Genomic DNA, 12244 nt, shown 5'->3' with positions numbered 1-12244 from the left:
CAAAGGGTTGGACTAGAGCAAGGGTCCCCAACCTTGGCAACTTTAGGACTTGTGGACCTCAACTCCCAGAATTCCTCAGCCAGCAAAGCTTTGTTTTTAATTAAATCTGAGATGACCATTTTTTAAAAAGCAAATTACTAAAACGAACACCAGAGGATACAGATAAAAGTGTGAATGTTAATGTTAAATATTCTGCTCTATATAACTATGGGAACAGTTGAAACAGTTTTCTTACAACATAATCTTTAAAATTAGAAATTTATAACTTTTTAAAACAATGTACCCATTGCCCACACATAAACAAATTTATATCACATAGACATTTGAAGACTTCTTTTTAATGAGCTTGGATACAATGAATGTAGAAAATTTAAGTAGTGAAGGCTTTCAAACTTAAATCCAACTTCTAATCTCTGGTACATTTTTCTTGGTGTGTAAGGAAAACATTCAGATTTACTGATACTTTCATTTAACTAATGTAGGGCAGCTAAGTAATCAACTGCCCACCTTAAAGATTTGAAAGAGAGAAGGAATATATTAGTTTACAAATGTTATACTGTGTCAATTAGCTAAATAATTAAGTAAATGCCAATTGAAAAGCAATGATTTCTCTACCAGATACAGAGCCAAGAAAACAGAACACATATGCCTTTCTCATATAATCTGTAAATCCTTATTGGTCCATTATGTAGCCAATACTTTGCTTAAAATGTCTAAAAAACACTGATGCATTTTCTTCCTCACCACAAAGTCATGTTTTATAATGGCAAATGCCATTCTGAGTAAACCTCTTTCACAGAGTACGGTAACTGTGTTGTAGAAAAAGGTCCCCAACGTAATAAAGCATTTCGATGGATTTATATTTTGTTTTCATTTTCAGGAAATCCAATTATGGAGTTTCATCCATTCTTAGTCGCTTAGGTGATGGTGGATTTTGTAATTGGTCTTCAGGTGGTGATGGTCTCTCTGAAATATTGAAGAATTCAAGAAATGTTTTAGTATTTTAAAAACCTGGACTGATGACGTATATATTCTTTATAACGCTATCTCTGCATGGGTTGTTCAACCAGAATGAGCAGCGTCAAATTATGACCAATAGAGATAAAATCAATTTACTTAGTAATTGTTTTACAATAACATCTGAATAAATTATCAACAATAAGGTATTTTACCATGCTGAGTTGTATTTCTGGAAGAATCTGGAGTAGCTGCTTTTAGAGGAATCAATGCAACTCTCCTAAGAACAAGAACAAAACCATGGCACATTAGAAGATATGCAAGTGTGTTTTTCTCCTACCTGCTTTCTTTAGTAATGCGTTTCTCCTTCAACTTTCCTTCCCTTTTCTCCTTGTTTCTCCTGACTCTTCCACCTTAGAGCTATCATTCCTGGAAGCCTGTTTATTTCTTGATTCCAAATTGTAACGTTAAACTTACCTTGGTGACTTACTCCATGCTTGTAGAGTATTCAATGTAACCCTCCTGGATTGGTTTACTTTTGATGTGTGAACTGATGGCTGCCCAGATTTTTTATCTTCAGAAGATGACATGGAAATGTTTTTAACCGTAACAGGTATGGAGTACAAGTCTTTACTATTGGTTGGAGTCTGGCATGTAGCTGATGGTTCTCCAGACTTAAGACTGCCATCCACTGGTTTTGAAACTGGAGAGACAACACTTGGAGACTGACCCTTTTTAATTTTCTTTTCCGCTGTGCTAGGTGTTTTGATATTAATGGCTGGCTTCTCTTTCAATGGGATTCCAAGTTCACCTTCTTCAAATGTCACAAAAGAACAATATCCATCCGTAGAAGAAATAGCAAGAAATGATCCATCACTAGACCTGGCATATTTTATGGGGAAAAAGTAGATAAAAACTCAGCTCTGATTACTTTCAAGTAACAAAAATATACACATAAAACTCTGGAAAATTACTTGAATCTAATTGATATTTGTACCCAAGTGATCCATTCAGAATGAAAGCATAAATGGATTATAGTTAATGTCTAAAACTATTAAACATGGTACAATAATTGAACATATTATCATATTTAGCTAATAGGAAATGAGTAACCTCTACTTCAATTGCCTGACAAGGATCAAATTACATTGATTGATAAAAACAGAAATTGTTGATGATAAAAGCATGAGCAAGAAGTGAAATAACTTCAGAGTTCACTGCTGAAAAGCCTTTGAAGATTAGCAAGATTGCTTAATGTATTTTAATCCAGTTTTTAAAAAATAAAATAAATCAGCTAAGATTATAGGGAACCGATAGAAACCTATTTGATGTTTGTATAAAGTCTAAGTCAGAATTCTGTTCTCTTTTTCCTCATCCAATTAACATTTTGCTTTCATCTCAATAATTTTATGTTCATTTTATCCCATCCATTTTCTTCTTTTCTGTTGTTACTGCTGGAAGGAGGGAAAGAAAACATATTGGTGTTTCAGTGCTCATGTGTTCTGGTATGTGAGAGCAATTTGTATGCAAAAGAGAATATATCTGCATATAGAGATCAATTTATTAATAGAATATATTTAACAGGCAGCCAACCTGAATAGTTATTAATTCAATATTTTTGTACATATTGTGTCCTTTTCCAAAATGTCATTTCTGGATAAGAAGGAGGAAGATATAAGTGTGTGTGTGTGTGTGCGCGCGCGCGTGCGCGCATCCCACTGACATTTCTTGGGGTGGGAAGAAAACTGACAGGATATGTCTCAACTGGAGTTGGCAAGACTAATTTGACATGGTAGGAACCTGGGAATCACAAATTAAGGTTACCTTTTCCAATTAAATATGTTATTTAAGGCAGTGGTCCCCAACCTTTCCGGCTCAGCGGACAGGCAGTGGCGAGGGGAGAGGGAATGGTTTGGTGCATGTGCGTGCATACCACTTTCACAAATGCAGCTTAGTGCCCATGTGCGAGCACTCGCCACTTCTGCAGCTCGATTCTGAACAGACTTTGGCCCAGCACTGGGCCACGGACTGGGGGTTGCGGTCCTGAAGTCATTCTGAAGCCATACTACCATTGTTTATTTTGCCTAAGAACACCTTATTTGCAAAAATAATAAGTTACTTTTTCTTATATTTCTCTCTCTCTTATACATGCATGCATTTTTGCCAATACAGGTAGTCCCCGAGGTACGAGTCTAATAGAGCCTGCCCATTAGGCTCGTAATCGTCAAATGAATCAGACTTAATATTACAACATTTTAAAATCAAAATCATTAACTGAATCAAATGGGTCATTAAATGAACAAAGATTTGATTTACTATTTCTTCCAATGGCTGCCTGAAATGAGAGACTTTTCCTGCCACTGTTGCAGGCTGTTTCCAGCCACAAATCAGCTGTTTCCGGTTGGAAACAGTACTTGTAAACTACCTCCCAAGTAGGTAGTAGGATTTTTTTTAAAAAGCCATTTGTTGCTAGGCAGGGGGATGGAGAACTCTACAATTGCAGCTGCCACTAAAGTAAAGTGTCTCCAGTTTACAGAAATCTCCGATTGCTTTAAAACACACACACACAAACACTTGCCGGCCATTAGCTTAAGCATCTCCAGCCAGGCATGCAGAGGGAGATGGGGTGGAGTTTACAGAACTGTTGGCTTGCAACAGTAACTGAGATGGAAGGGACCTTGAGGTCATCTAGTCTAACCCACTGCTCTCACAAGAGAGAAAAGTACTATACTGTATTTCTGATAAATGCCTATCCAGACTCTTCTTAAAAGCCTCCAGTGAGAGAACACACACAACTTCTGGAGGCAATCTAAATTTAAAACCTTTTTTTTAAAAAAAACCAAAACTTCTCCTTATCAGGACAAGCCTCTCAGCCAAAATCCAAAATGGGGTTCCTTCCAGTAAGTTTTAGCAGAATCTCTGGTGGGTCTATGCTAGGGAAAGGAGGAGCAGCAGCCACATGCTATACGTTTCAGGCAAATGCAAACAATCAATCTTGCAAAATGCTGTACTTACAAAACAGTAAAAAGCAGAGCAATTCCCAAAGTAATTACAAACAATACAGTACAGTACTATAGAGTAACAAAAAATAATATTTTAAAATACTTACAGAAGTAATTCTAGCTCTCTACAAACCCAGTCCCCAAGCCCAACAAGCAGCAGATCTTCCACGCTGCTCCAGGAAAACAAGAACAAACGGTCCTACCGGCTGCAAAAATCTTGACCAGGCACAAAAAACAAAGTGAAACAAAACAAAAACCCACTTTCGGCTTTTTGTAGGCCTGAACTAGCCCAGGCAAGTCACAGAGTTAAAATGGCCACCGCAGCAGCCGAGACTGAATCCAAGTCACTTGGCTACAGAGGCCTGTTTTTGATCGCAATTTTGAATTTTTAATGTAAGTACCCTTTCTGAATAACCTTGTTTTTGTGAAATATCGCTAAATAAACACTCGTATCTGGGGATTACCTGTATTAAAAATACTTTATCAAACTGTGAAATTAGACAATATTTTTCTTGTTCATTTGGAAGAAAGGTAGTAAGAAACTCAACAGTATTAAGTATGCAAACTAAGACAGATTTTTACCACTAAAAAAGACAAATTACTTACCATGAAATGTCACTTAGAGTATGGTAATGTATGTTAGATACATAACCAAAAGGAAAGGTTTGCTGTGTATCATAGAAGAGCACAGAATCCTCTGAAGCAACAGCAAAAACCAACCGATAAGGCAGATTTGTTAGACCAATCTTTTGGGAAGTTTCTTCTATAACAACCAAAAATGTTTCTTATAAAAATCATACCTTACTGACAAGATTATAAACTACTACAGGATTCTCTTATATTTAAGAATGATTAGAGACAGAATTTGATTATTCTAAATTTTATTAAAATTTTATTATCAATTTGATTATTAATCACTGAGTAGAAGGAACTCTTATTCAGTATGGGATTTGAAATCTCTCTCTGAATATTATTACCAGCATCACAGTCTGGTTTGGAAGCATCACTGCTTCAGACAGGAAGGCGGTGCAGAGAGTAGTGAGAATGGCCGAAAGGATCATTGGCAGTTCCCTCCCTCCCATCCAGGACACAGCACAGAAGCGTTGCTTGAGCAGGGCCCGTAAGATCATCTGGGACACTACACATCCTCTTCACGACCTGTTTTCCTTGCTACCTTCTGGAGGAGGCTTCGTGGTATCCGAAGCAGAACATCCAGATACAGCCATAGTTTCATTCCATACAGCATTAACCCTGTGAACTCTCAAGCTTCCTCCTTCCGTTATATATTCAAGATGGACAGTATTTAATGTTTATTTGCTATGTATATGTTGGGGTGTGGGTCTATACATATGTTGTACATAGTATGTTTAGGTGTGTGTCATGTATGTGTTCACTTTGAGAGCGGGCAACTAAATTTCATTTTTGATCTGTGCCGTTGTGCCCACAGTAAAAAAAAATGACAATAAAGGTTATCTTATCTTATAAATAGAAAACAATTTACTGGCATTGAAAAATTTAAAGAATATTGAATTGCAACAACTTTTTGCATACATATATACATAAAAAAGATAAAGGAGTCTCTGCAGATTTTACTCCGTTAGTCGTTGCTGACTATAGGGGCGGTGCTCATCACTGTTTCAAGGCTATTGTGCCAGTGCACTCCAAAGACATTTTTGCGGTCATGTGGCCAGCATGACATCACGGAGCACTATTACTTCCCACCAAAGTGACACATATTTATCTACTCGCATTTGCATGCTTTCAAACTGCTAGGATGGCAGCAGCTGGGGCAAGAACAGGCACTCACCCTGTCGCATGGTGCTTGGGTCTCAAACCTGGGCTGCTAGCTTTCCAGACGACAAGCCCAGCATCTTAACCGCTGAGCTACCACATCGCCCCATATGTATGTATGTATGTATGTTAAATTTAGATTTTGCCGACAAAGAGTTAAAGGGAGACTAGTATAGCTATTTCAAGCTATTTAGTTCTCATCAGCTAGCCATACCCTTCTGAGATTTGAACCTGGGCCGCTTGCATGTTAGGCAGCTGTATTAACCTCTAAGACACAGGTTCTCCTCACTTCTGTCAGCTAACCAGGGAGGATACATAGTAAGTGTTTTCCGGTGAAACCGGTCTAATAGAACACCTTGTCTATTGCTATGATTACTTTTGCCTTTCAGCCCCAATCTAGGAGCGTTTTGTAGGCTAAAGTTACTACTTTGTCAGCAAAATCTAAATTTAACACAGAAATAGTTTATCGCAGTAGCGACTTTAGCCTGCAAAACGCTCTTAGATTGGGGCTGAAAGGCAAAAGTAATCATAGCAGTAGACCAGGTGTTCTATTAGACCGGTTTCACCGGAAAAACACTTAGTAGGTATTTGTGTGTATATATACACACACACAGACACACAAACAAACAATGATTTCCTATTATCGATGTAGAACAAGTCATAGCATAATTTAACTTGTTTTTATTGGTTACCACAATGTAACCATTTTAATTTTTATTTAATTTTAATTTTAAATATTCTTTTAAGATAAACTAATATAGACTTTAGGGGTTAGTGATATACTAAGTCAAATAAAATGAAACAGCATAAAACACAGTAATGATATATAGCAGAGAGCTGGAGATGACAAATAAGATTTGTGATTTTGCATTATAAAAGAGGAAGATGTAGAACAGAATATTCACTAGTTTAATTATATTTAATTTATTTTTAATAAACCTGCAATATAAACAACTATCTAACAGATTCAAAATACCTTTGTTACATGCAGATCTCAATTCAAAGTAGACAGGGCAGCAACGAACAGCTAATGTTGCCTTCCCAGGACAAGGTAGATGAGCAATGGGTCTAAAAAATAACAGCAGGTTTTAAAAATAAAAATAGAAATTACAGAATGCATTTAATATTTACATAAATATGGAGTTAATTCAGCCCTCACCTTTTCAGATTTTTTCTGGAGAAGACATAAGTAGTGTTCATTACATTTTCACCTGATTCCACACAGCCTGCTGAGAATATGAAAACAGTGCCAAAATGTCAGTTTTACAATGTTGGATAATGCCAAGTGTAATCAACATTGCCAATTTAAATAATTCGTATGTTTATATTTGCTTCAAATGTACATAGCCCATAATGAAGATTTGCATTATTGTTCTATTGAAAAGAATCTATTTTCTAATTTCTAATATCTATATCTAAGATACCTGTATATATTCATATTATACTTAAAGTGGTTTATAACACGTGACAACAGTTAGAAATGCATATCTTTGACCATGTATCTTCCTATTAGGACAAATTAAAAGAAGTTCATTAGAGGCACATTATTGAGAAAACATTCAACATGAAAGCAATTCATTCATAATTCATTACTACAAAAGAATAACATGTATAGGAGATGACAGCTATAGAAAATGCTCTTTTTAAAAGATGCAAAGGAACAGCCATATTCCAAAGGAACAGCCATACAGCAGAAATTTGTGGAACACTTTTGTTGAAACATGAAACTATATGTAACATTATTTTGCATAGCATCTTTTGGAATACTTATTAAATATACATATATAATTTAATTACATTTATAATTATATTTACTAATTGAGTTTGCTTTAAAATGTTTTTGCTTTTGCATTCAAGCAGAATCATAAGCGAAAGAAATCTAATTAGTTTAGAATCTCTTAATTTTGATAATTTGATATTGGCAAAAATTGAAGTTAAAAACATATAATTGTAAGTGGCCTAGGGTCACATTTGGCAAGATGGGTGGTACTTAATAAATAAATGAAATAAGAACCCAACAACAAGGTAATAAACTGAGTAATTCTCGGCCCAATACACTCTGTCTGTCTGTCTGTCTGCCTGCCTGCCTGCCTGCCCATCCATCCGTCCATCCATCTATACCAAATTTATATAGCCACACAACTCACACACAGTGACCCTGTACAACATTAAAAATCTACAGTTAAAAACCCACAATTTAAATACTCCCCTTTGAACTCAAAAGAAATATAAATACTTTTTGTGCATTTGGAAGTTGAGGAATTAAAGAGCAAAATCCAATCTCCCCAAAATATTTCACATTTGTAATGCAGGCCTTGACGACAAAAGTCATGTTTCTGATTTAGAGTAATCAAAATAATAAAAAATGTCAGCATGCCTCACATTACATGCTAACATGAACAGTTGTTTTTTTTCCAAAATGCTCAGAGACCCATGACCTCTACAGAACTGTATGAAATAACGAAAGTAAAACTGCTTACCAGGAACCAGAAGTAGAGAACCATCAGGAGTAAAAGTCAATCTCCGGAAAAAGGACTTCATGCTGTCATCGTGAAACATTCTATAACTTTTCACCTGAATTTTTTTTAACAATGATAAAATAATTCTGTTCAATACCAATTGCTGCACGAACGAACACAGTGATTTTGGATATTTTTATTCAGAAAGTCATAGTCTAGTTTACACTGTGATCATAATCTGCTGCTAAATTCCAATTCTATCAAAGAGACTTGCAATCCAGTAATATCTGGGGATTACTTATAAATAATGTCTCAATCTTTAAGAAATTATTCTTTTTTACATGTATCTATGCATTTTTAATTTATGCTTACTGAATCTATAGATCTGCCTTGTCAGATAGGAAAACAACGTACAAATATAGCAACAACCTTTAAAACAATCTGATTTAGAACTTACTCAATATCTTCCTGTTTTTCGTCTTTTTTTAAGTTGATTTAATTCAGTGGATAATTTCATATATTAAAAAAAAATCAAAATGAAACAAATCCAGTTTACCAATTCTGGGATTCTCGCAGAGAATATGATTGGGAACTTTCACAAGATGGTAGCTGGGAAATCTTGCTAGTCACAAAATTAAAATGCACTTGTATTGCTAACTATTCCCCCACCCCCCTATATTTCTTTTTTTCCTGGGAAAATAGGTACACTTTCAAACAAAGTACTGGACTATAGCTGCTCATTTTTAATTTTTGAGAAAGCTCATTAGCTCATATGGTGGCTAAAGACATCTTGGAAATAAATATAATTCAGTCAAATTGTTTTATAGCATGCCAGGCACTTTTAATAAAAATAGCTTTAAAGATGTAAAAAGATGTGAAAGCTTTGTAGGTTCCAATGAAAGGTAATGTATATGAAGGCCCACGGACACTTGCAAGACTCATGCTAGGAAACCCAGTTGTGAAGCAAAGGCATAAGAGGAATTTTTAATCAGTTAACTACATGTTACTAACTACTAAAAAAATTGAGTGAAACAATCTTGAATTGAGTATGATATACCACATACTTCTGATATTTTACTGTTTATACATGTGGATCCCATATCTAGTTATAGGCATGGTGGTGACAGCAATCATGTCTAAATGTTCAGAATATCATAGGAGCAGAAGCAACTTGAGAGTCTTCTGGCTCCATCCCTGCCCATGGGTAGGAAGCCTCAACCATCTTAGACAAATAGCTGCCCAACATTGATGAAGTCCCCACAACTGATGAAGTCCCCATAACTCCAGAAAGCAGACTGTTCCACTACTTAACAGCTCCTATAATCAATAAAGAATTCCTTATTGAATTTCATTTCCTCTCTGTAAAGCTTGATCCACTTGTTTTTTGCCCTTCATCTATGGATATACCAGCACTGCCACCAGCCTAGTATTGCCTGTCTTGTATTTGTGCATCTGATTTTTCCTGCCGAAGTGCAGAATATTATATTTCTCACTGCTGAATTGGATTTTTATTGAAAAAGGCAAAAGGTTCAAGTGTCTCCAAACCCTTTTCAATTTTCACCCTGTTTTCTGAGATATTAGCAATCATCATCAGCTGTATTTCATCTGGAGATTTGCTGACCATCCCTTCTATCTCCTTGTCTAAGTTACTTATAAAAATGTTGAATACCTGGCCCAGGACAGAACCCTGAGGTTCCTACTACGTAACTCTCTTCATACAGATATAGTAGATCCATTAAGGACACATGATGGGAATATTTGTTCAAACAATTCTGAATCCATCTAGTAATCAGACCATCCATCCCATTTCATTAATTAGGAAGCTATAGTCAACTTTATCATATGCATTATTGAAGTCTTGGTACACTATATTCAAAGCATTCCCTTGATCTGCTGATCTAGTCATTGTATCAGAAAAAAATCAATAAGATTAATCTGGCACAATCTATTTTTAATAAAACCATCCTGTATTTAGTGAAGATCTTATCCCTTTCTAAATGTTTACAAAGCCACAACTTGATTATCTTTTTCTAAATATTTCCCAGCTATTGATGTAAAGCTGATTGATCTGCAGCTTTCTGGGTCAATTTTTTTCGCCCTTAAAAAAGATTATAATACAATCTTTTTCTGCAAATCCCCTGCACTCCAAGATTACCCTCAGATAATATTCACCAGTTCCTTTAACACCCTGACATGTAATCTGCCAGGCTCCAGTGACATGAATTCATTCAAAACAGCTTCTCTTCCCCACATCATTGTCCAGCTGGAGTGGTTTAGAATGAAAGAAGTTTCTTTTGGAAGGCTATATTACTATCTGAAATTAGGACAATAATGTAGAATGGAAGATAAAAAGGAGACCTAGTCTCTGAAAATTCTCATTCCTTTTTGGTCTCCTCACTTCTGCTCTCTTTTGGGGCAAAAATGAAGGGCAAAATCTGTTAATTAGAAGCAATGATGAAAATATTCTTCAGTGTATATTTTCAGTGATAAAGAGTATAAATACACTGATATTTATTTATCATACAAATATTATCAAAATATTTAAATATTTTTAATATTTCAGAACTATAGCTAGAAAGAGTTTTAATTAATTCTGACCTCTCCTTCAGAGCCTCCTCCTGATAACATTTTAGTAACATTGAATGCCACTCTCTTGGTCTGTGTGTTATACACTCTCAGTATCCTACATAAAAGAAAAGTATTAATTACAAACATTGAATTAAGTAACTGCATGGTGATAAAAATGCCTGCGTTCTAAAGCTTTTCTAGAAAAAACACTAGTATCAATTTCAATGTTCTACAATTAGGCTTGTACATTGATTTGGATTTGATTTGGAAGGATGTGCAGAAGTATAAACGTAGTACTAGACCATGACTCATTAAGACAGGCCATATTTCTAGGCATACATGGCTGCAGTGGAAGCTTGTCTTCCGCAACTGTACAATTATGAAAAAAGATGAAGTTGTCTGAATAAGTTGGAGATAGCTCCTGTGCATCTTGAAGCATCTCGGCTAAATCAAAACCAAAGCCTTGTGCAACACTAATAGCTACAATACCATTTAGTACAGATCTATACAATTTTTGTTTAGGAACAATATAATAATACAGTAATATTTAAAGGAAATTGATGCATAAGATTACTGTATTATATCTGAGAGTTATTTCCAATGATCTTTGAATATATATATATCTGAATAGAACAAGTACATAATTTTTTTAATATTAGAAAAAAACCTAAACTTTATTGGTGCATAGCAGCACATAAAACAAAAGATTCTATGGCCTCTAGCCTGGATTACTATGGACCATTAGATATATTGCCTAACTGTTGTAAACACTTTTAAACAATGCAGAATCAATTAAAATAACAATCTCATATTCCAAGCAGTAAAAACGTACCTATCACAACTAAGAGTCGCAATGTACTGTCCTACAGGGTCCCATGTAACTCCTTGCACGTAACTTTTGTGTTCATTGAAAATAGAAACCTTTTGCCCTAGAAACAACACTAAGTTAGTTTTCAAAACAGTGAGACAAATAATTCTGTTTATAGCAATTTCCCTCATATCAATTTTTATAACCTATATTTTTTCTTTCCATTTTAGAAACTAATTAGAGAAATAAGTACAATAGACAATTTCATTTTTATGCAGTTAAAATCAATATGTACTCTTTAATGATATAAAAATAAACGGTATTATTATAAGCAATTAAATTGCATATTTGTTTTAAATAGGAGAGTCAGCAATCTAATAATTTTGAAATGCTCTTTGGTTGCAAATTTAATATTCTTAACACTAATACTTCTTTTTGCTGCTTCTAGCATATTATCCACATGTTGGAATATAGCATAAGTCACTCCATTTTGTTAACCTTCAGCAAGCTTAATAGTGCTTACGTGTTAGGTTGCAATTAGCAGCTGCAAACACGTAAGAACAGAGAACAAAGAGACAAGTCAAAAGAACTGTCTATGCAAGCTACTATATTATCGCTTCCTGATAAGACCTTCCAATGTGAACCACAATGGCAACTTT

General features: G+C 35.1%; 1 protein-coding gene across 1 annotated transcript in view; it reads right to left on the bottom strand.

Moving 5' to 3' along the window:
- Positions 1-318: 318 nt before the first annotated feature.
- CHAF1B (chromatin assembly factor 1 subunit B) overlaps positions 319-12244 on the bottom strand; it is a 24069-nt gene continuing 12143 nt past the window's right edge. The window contains exons 8-13 of the mRNA XM_015823178.1: positions 6910-6979; positions 6727-6818; positions 4566-4722; positions 1435-1839; positions 1173-1237; positions 319-966 (exon numbers count right to left, since the gene is read on the bottom strand). Of these exons, the coding sequence (XP_015678664.1) occupies positions 890-966; positions 1173-1237; positions 1435-1839; positions 4566-4722; positions 6727-6818; positions 6910-6979 (866 nt within the window). The 3' untranslated portion in view covers positions 319-889. The remainder of the gene's footprint in view (positions 967-1172; positions 1238-1434; positions 1840-4565; positions 4723-6726; positions 6819-6909; positions 6980-12244) is intronic.

Source organism: Protobothrops mucrosquamatus, unplaced genomic scaffold, assembly GCF_001527695.2.
Source record: "Protobothrops mucrosquamatus isolate PMUCROS unplaced genomic scaffold, P.Mucros_1.0 scaffold1788, whole genome shotgun sequence".
NCBI lineage: Eukaryota > Metazoa > Chordata > Lepidosauria > Squamata > Viperidae > Protobothrops > Protobothrops mucrosquamatus.
This window is presented reverse-complemented; position numbering and strand designations above follow the sequence as displayed.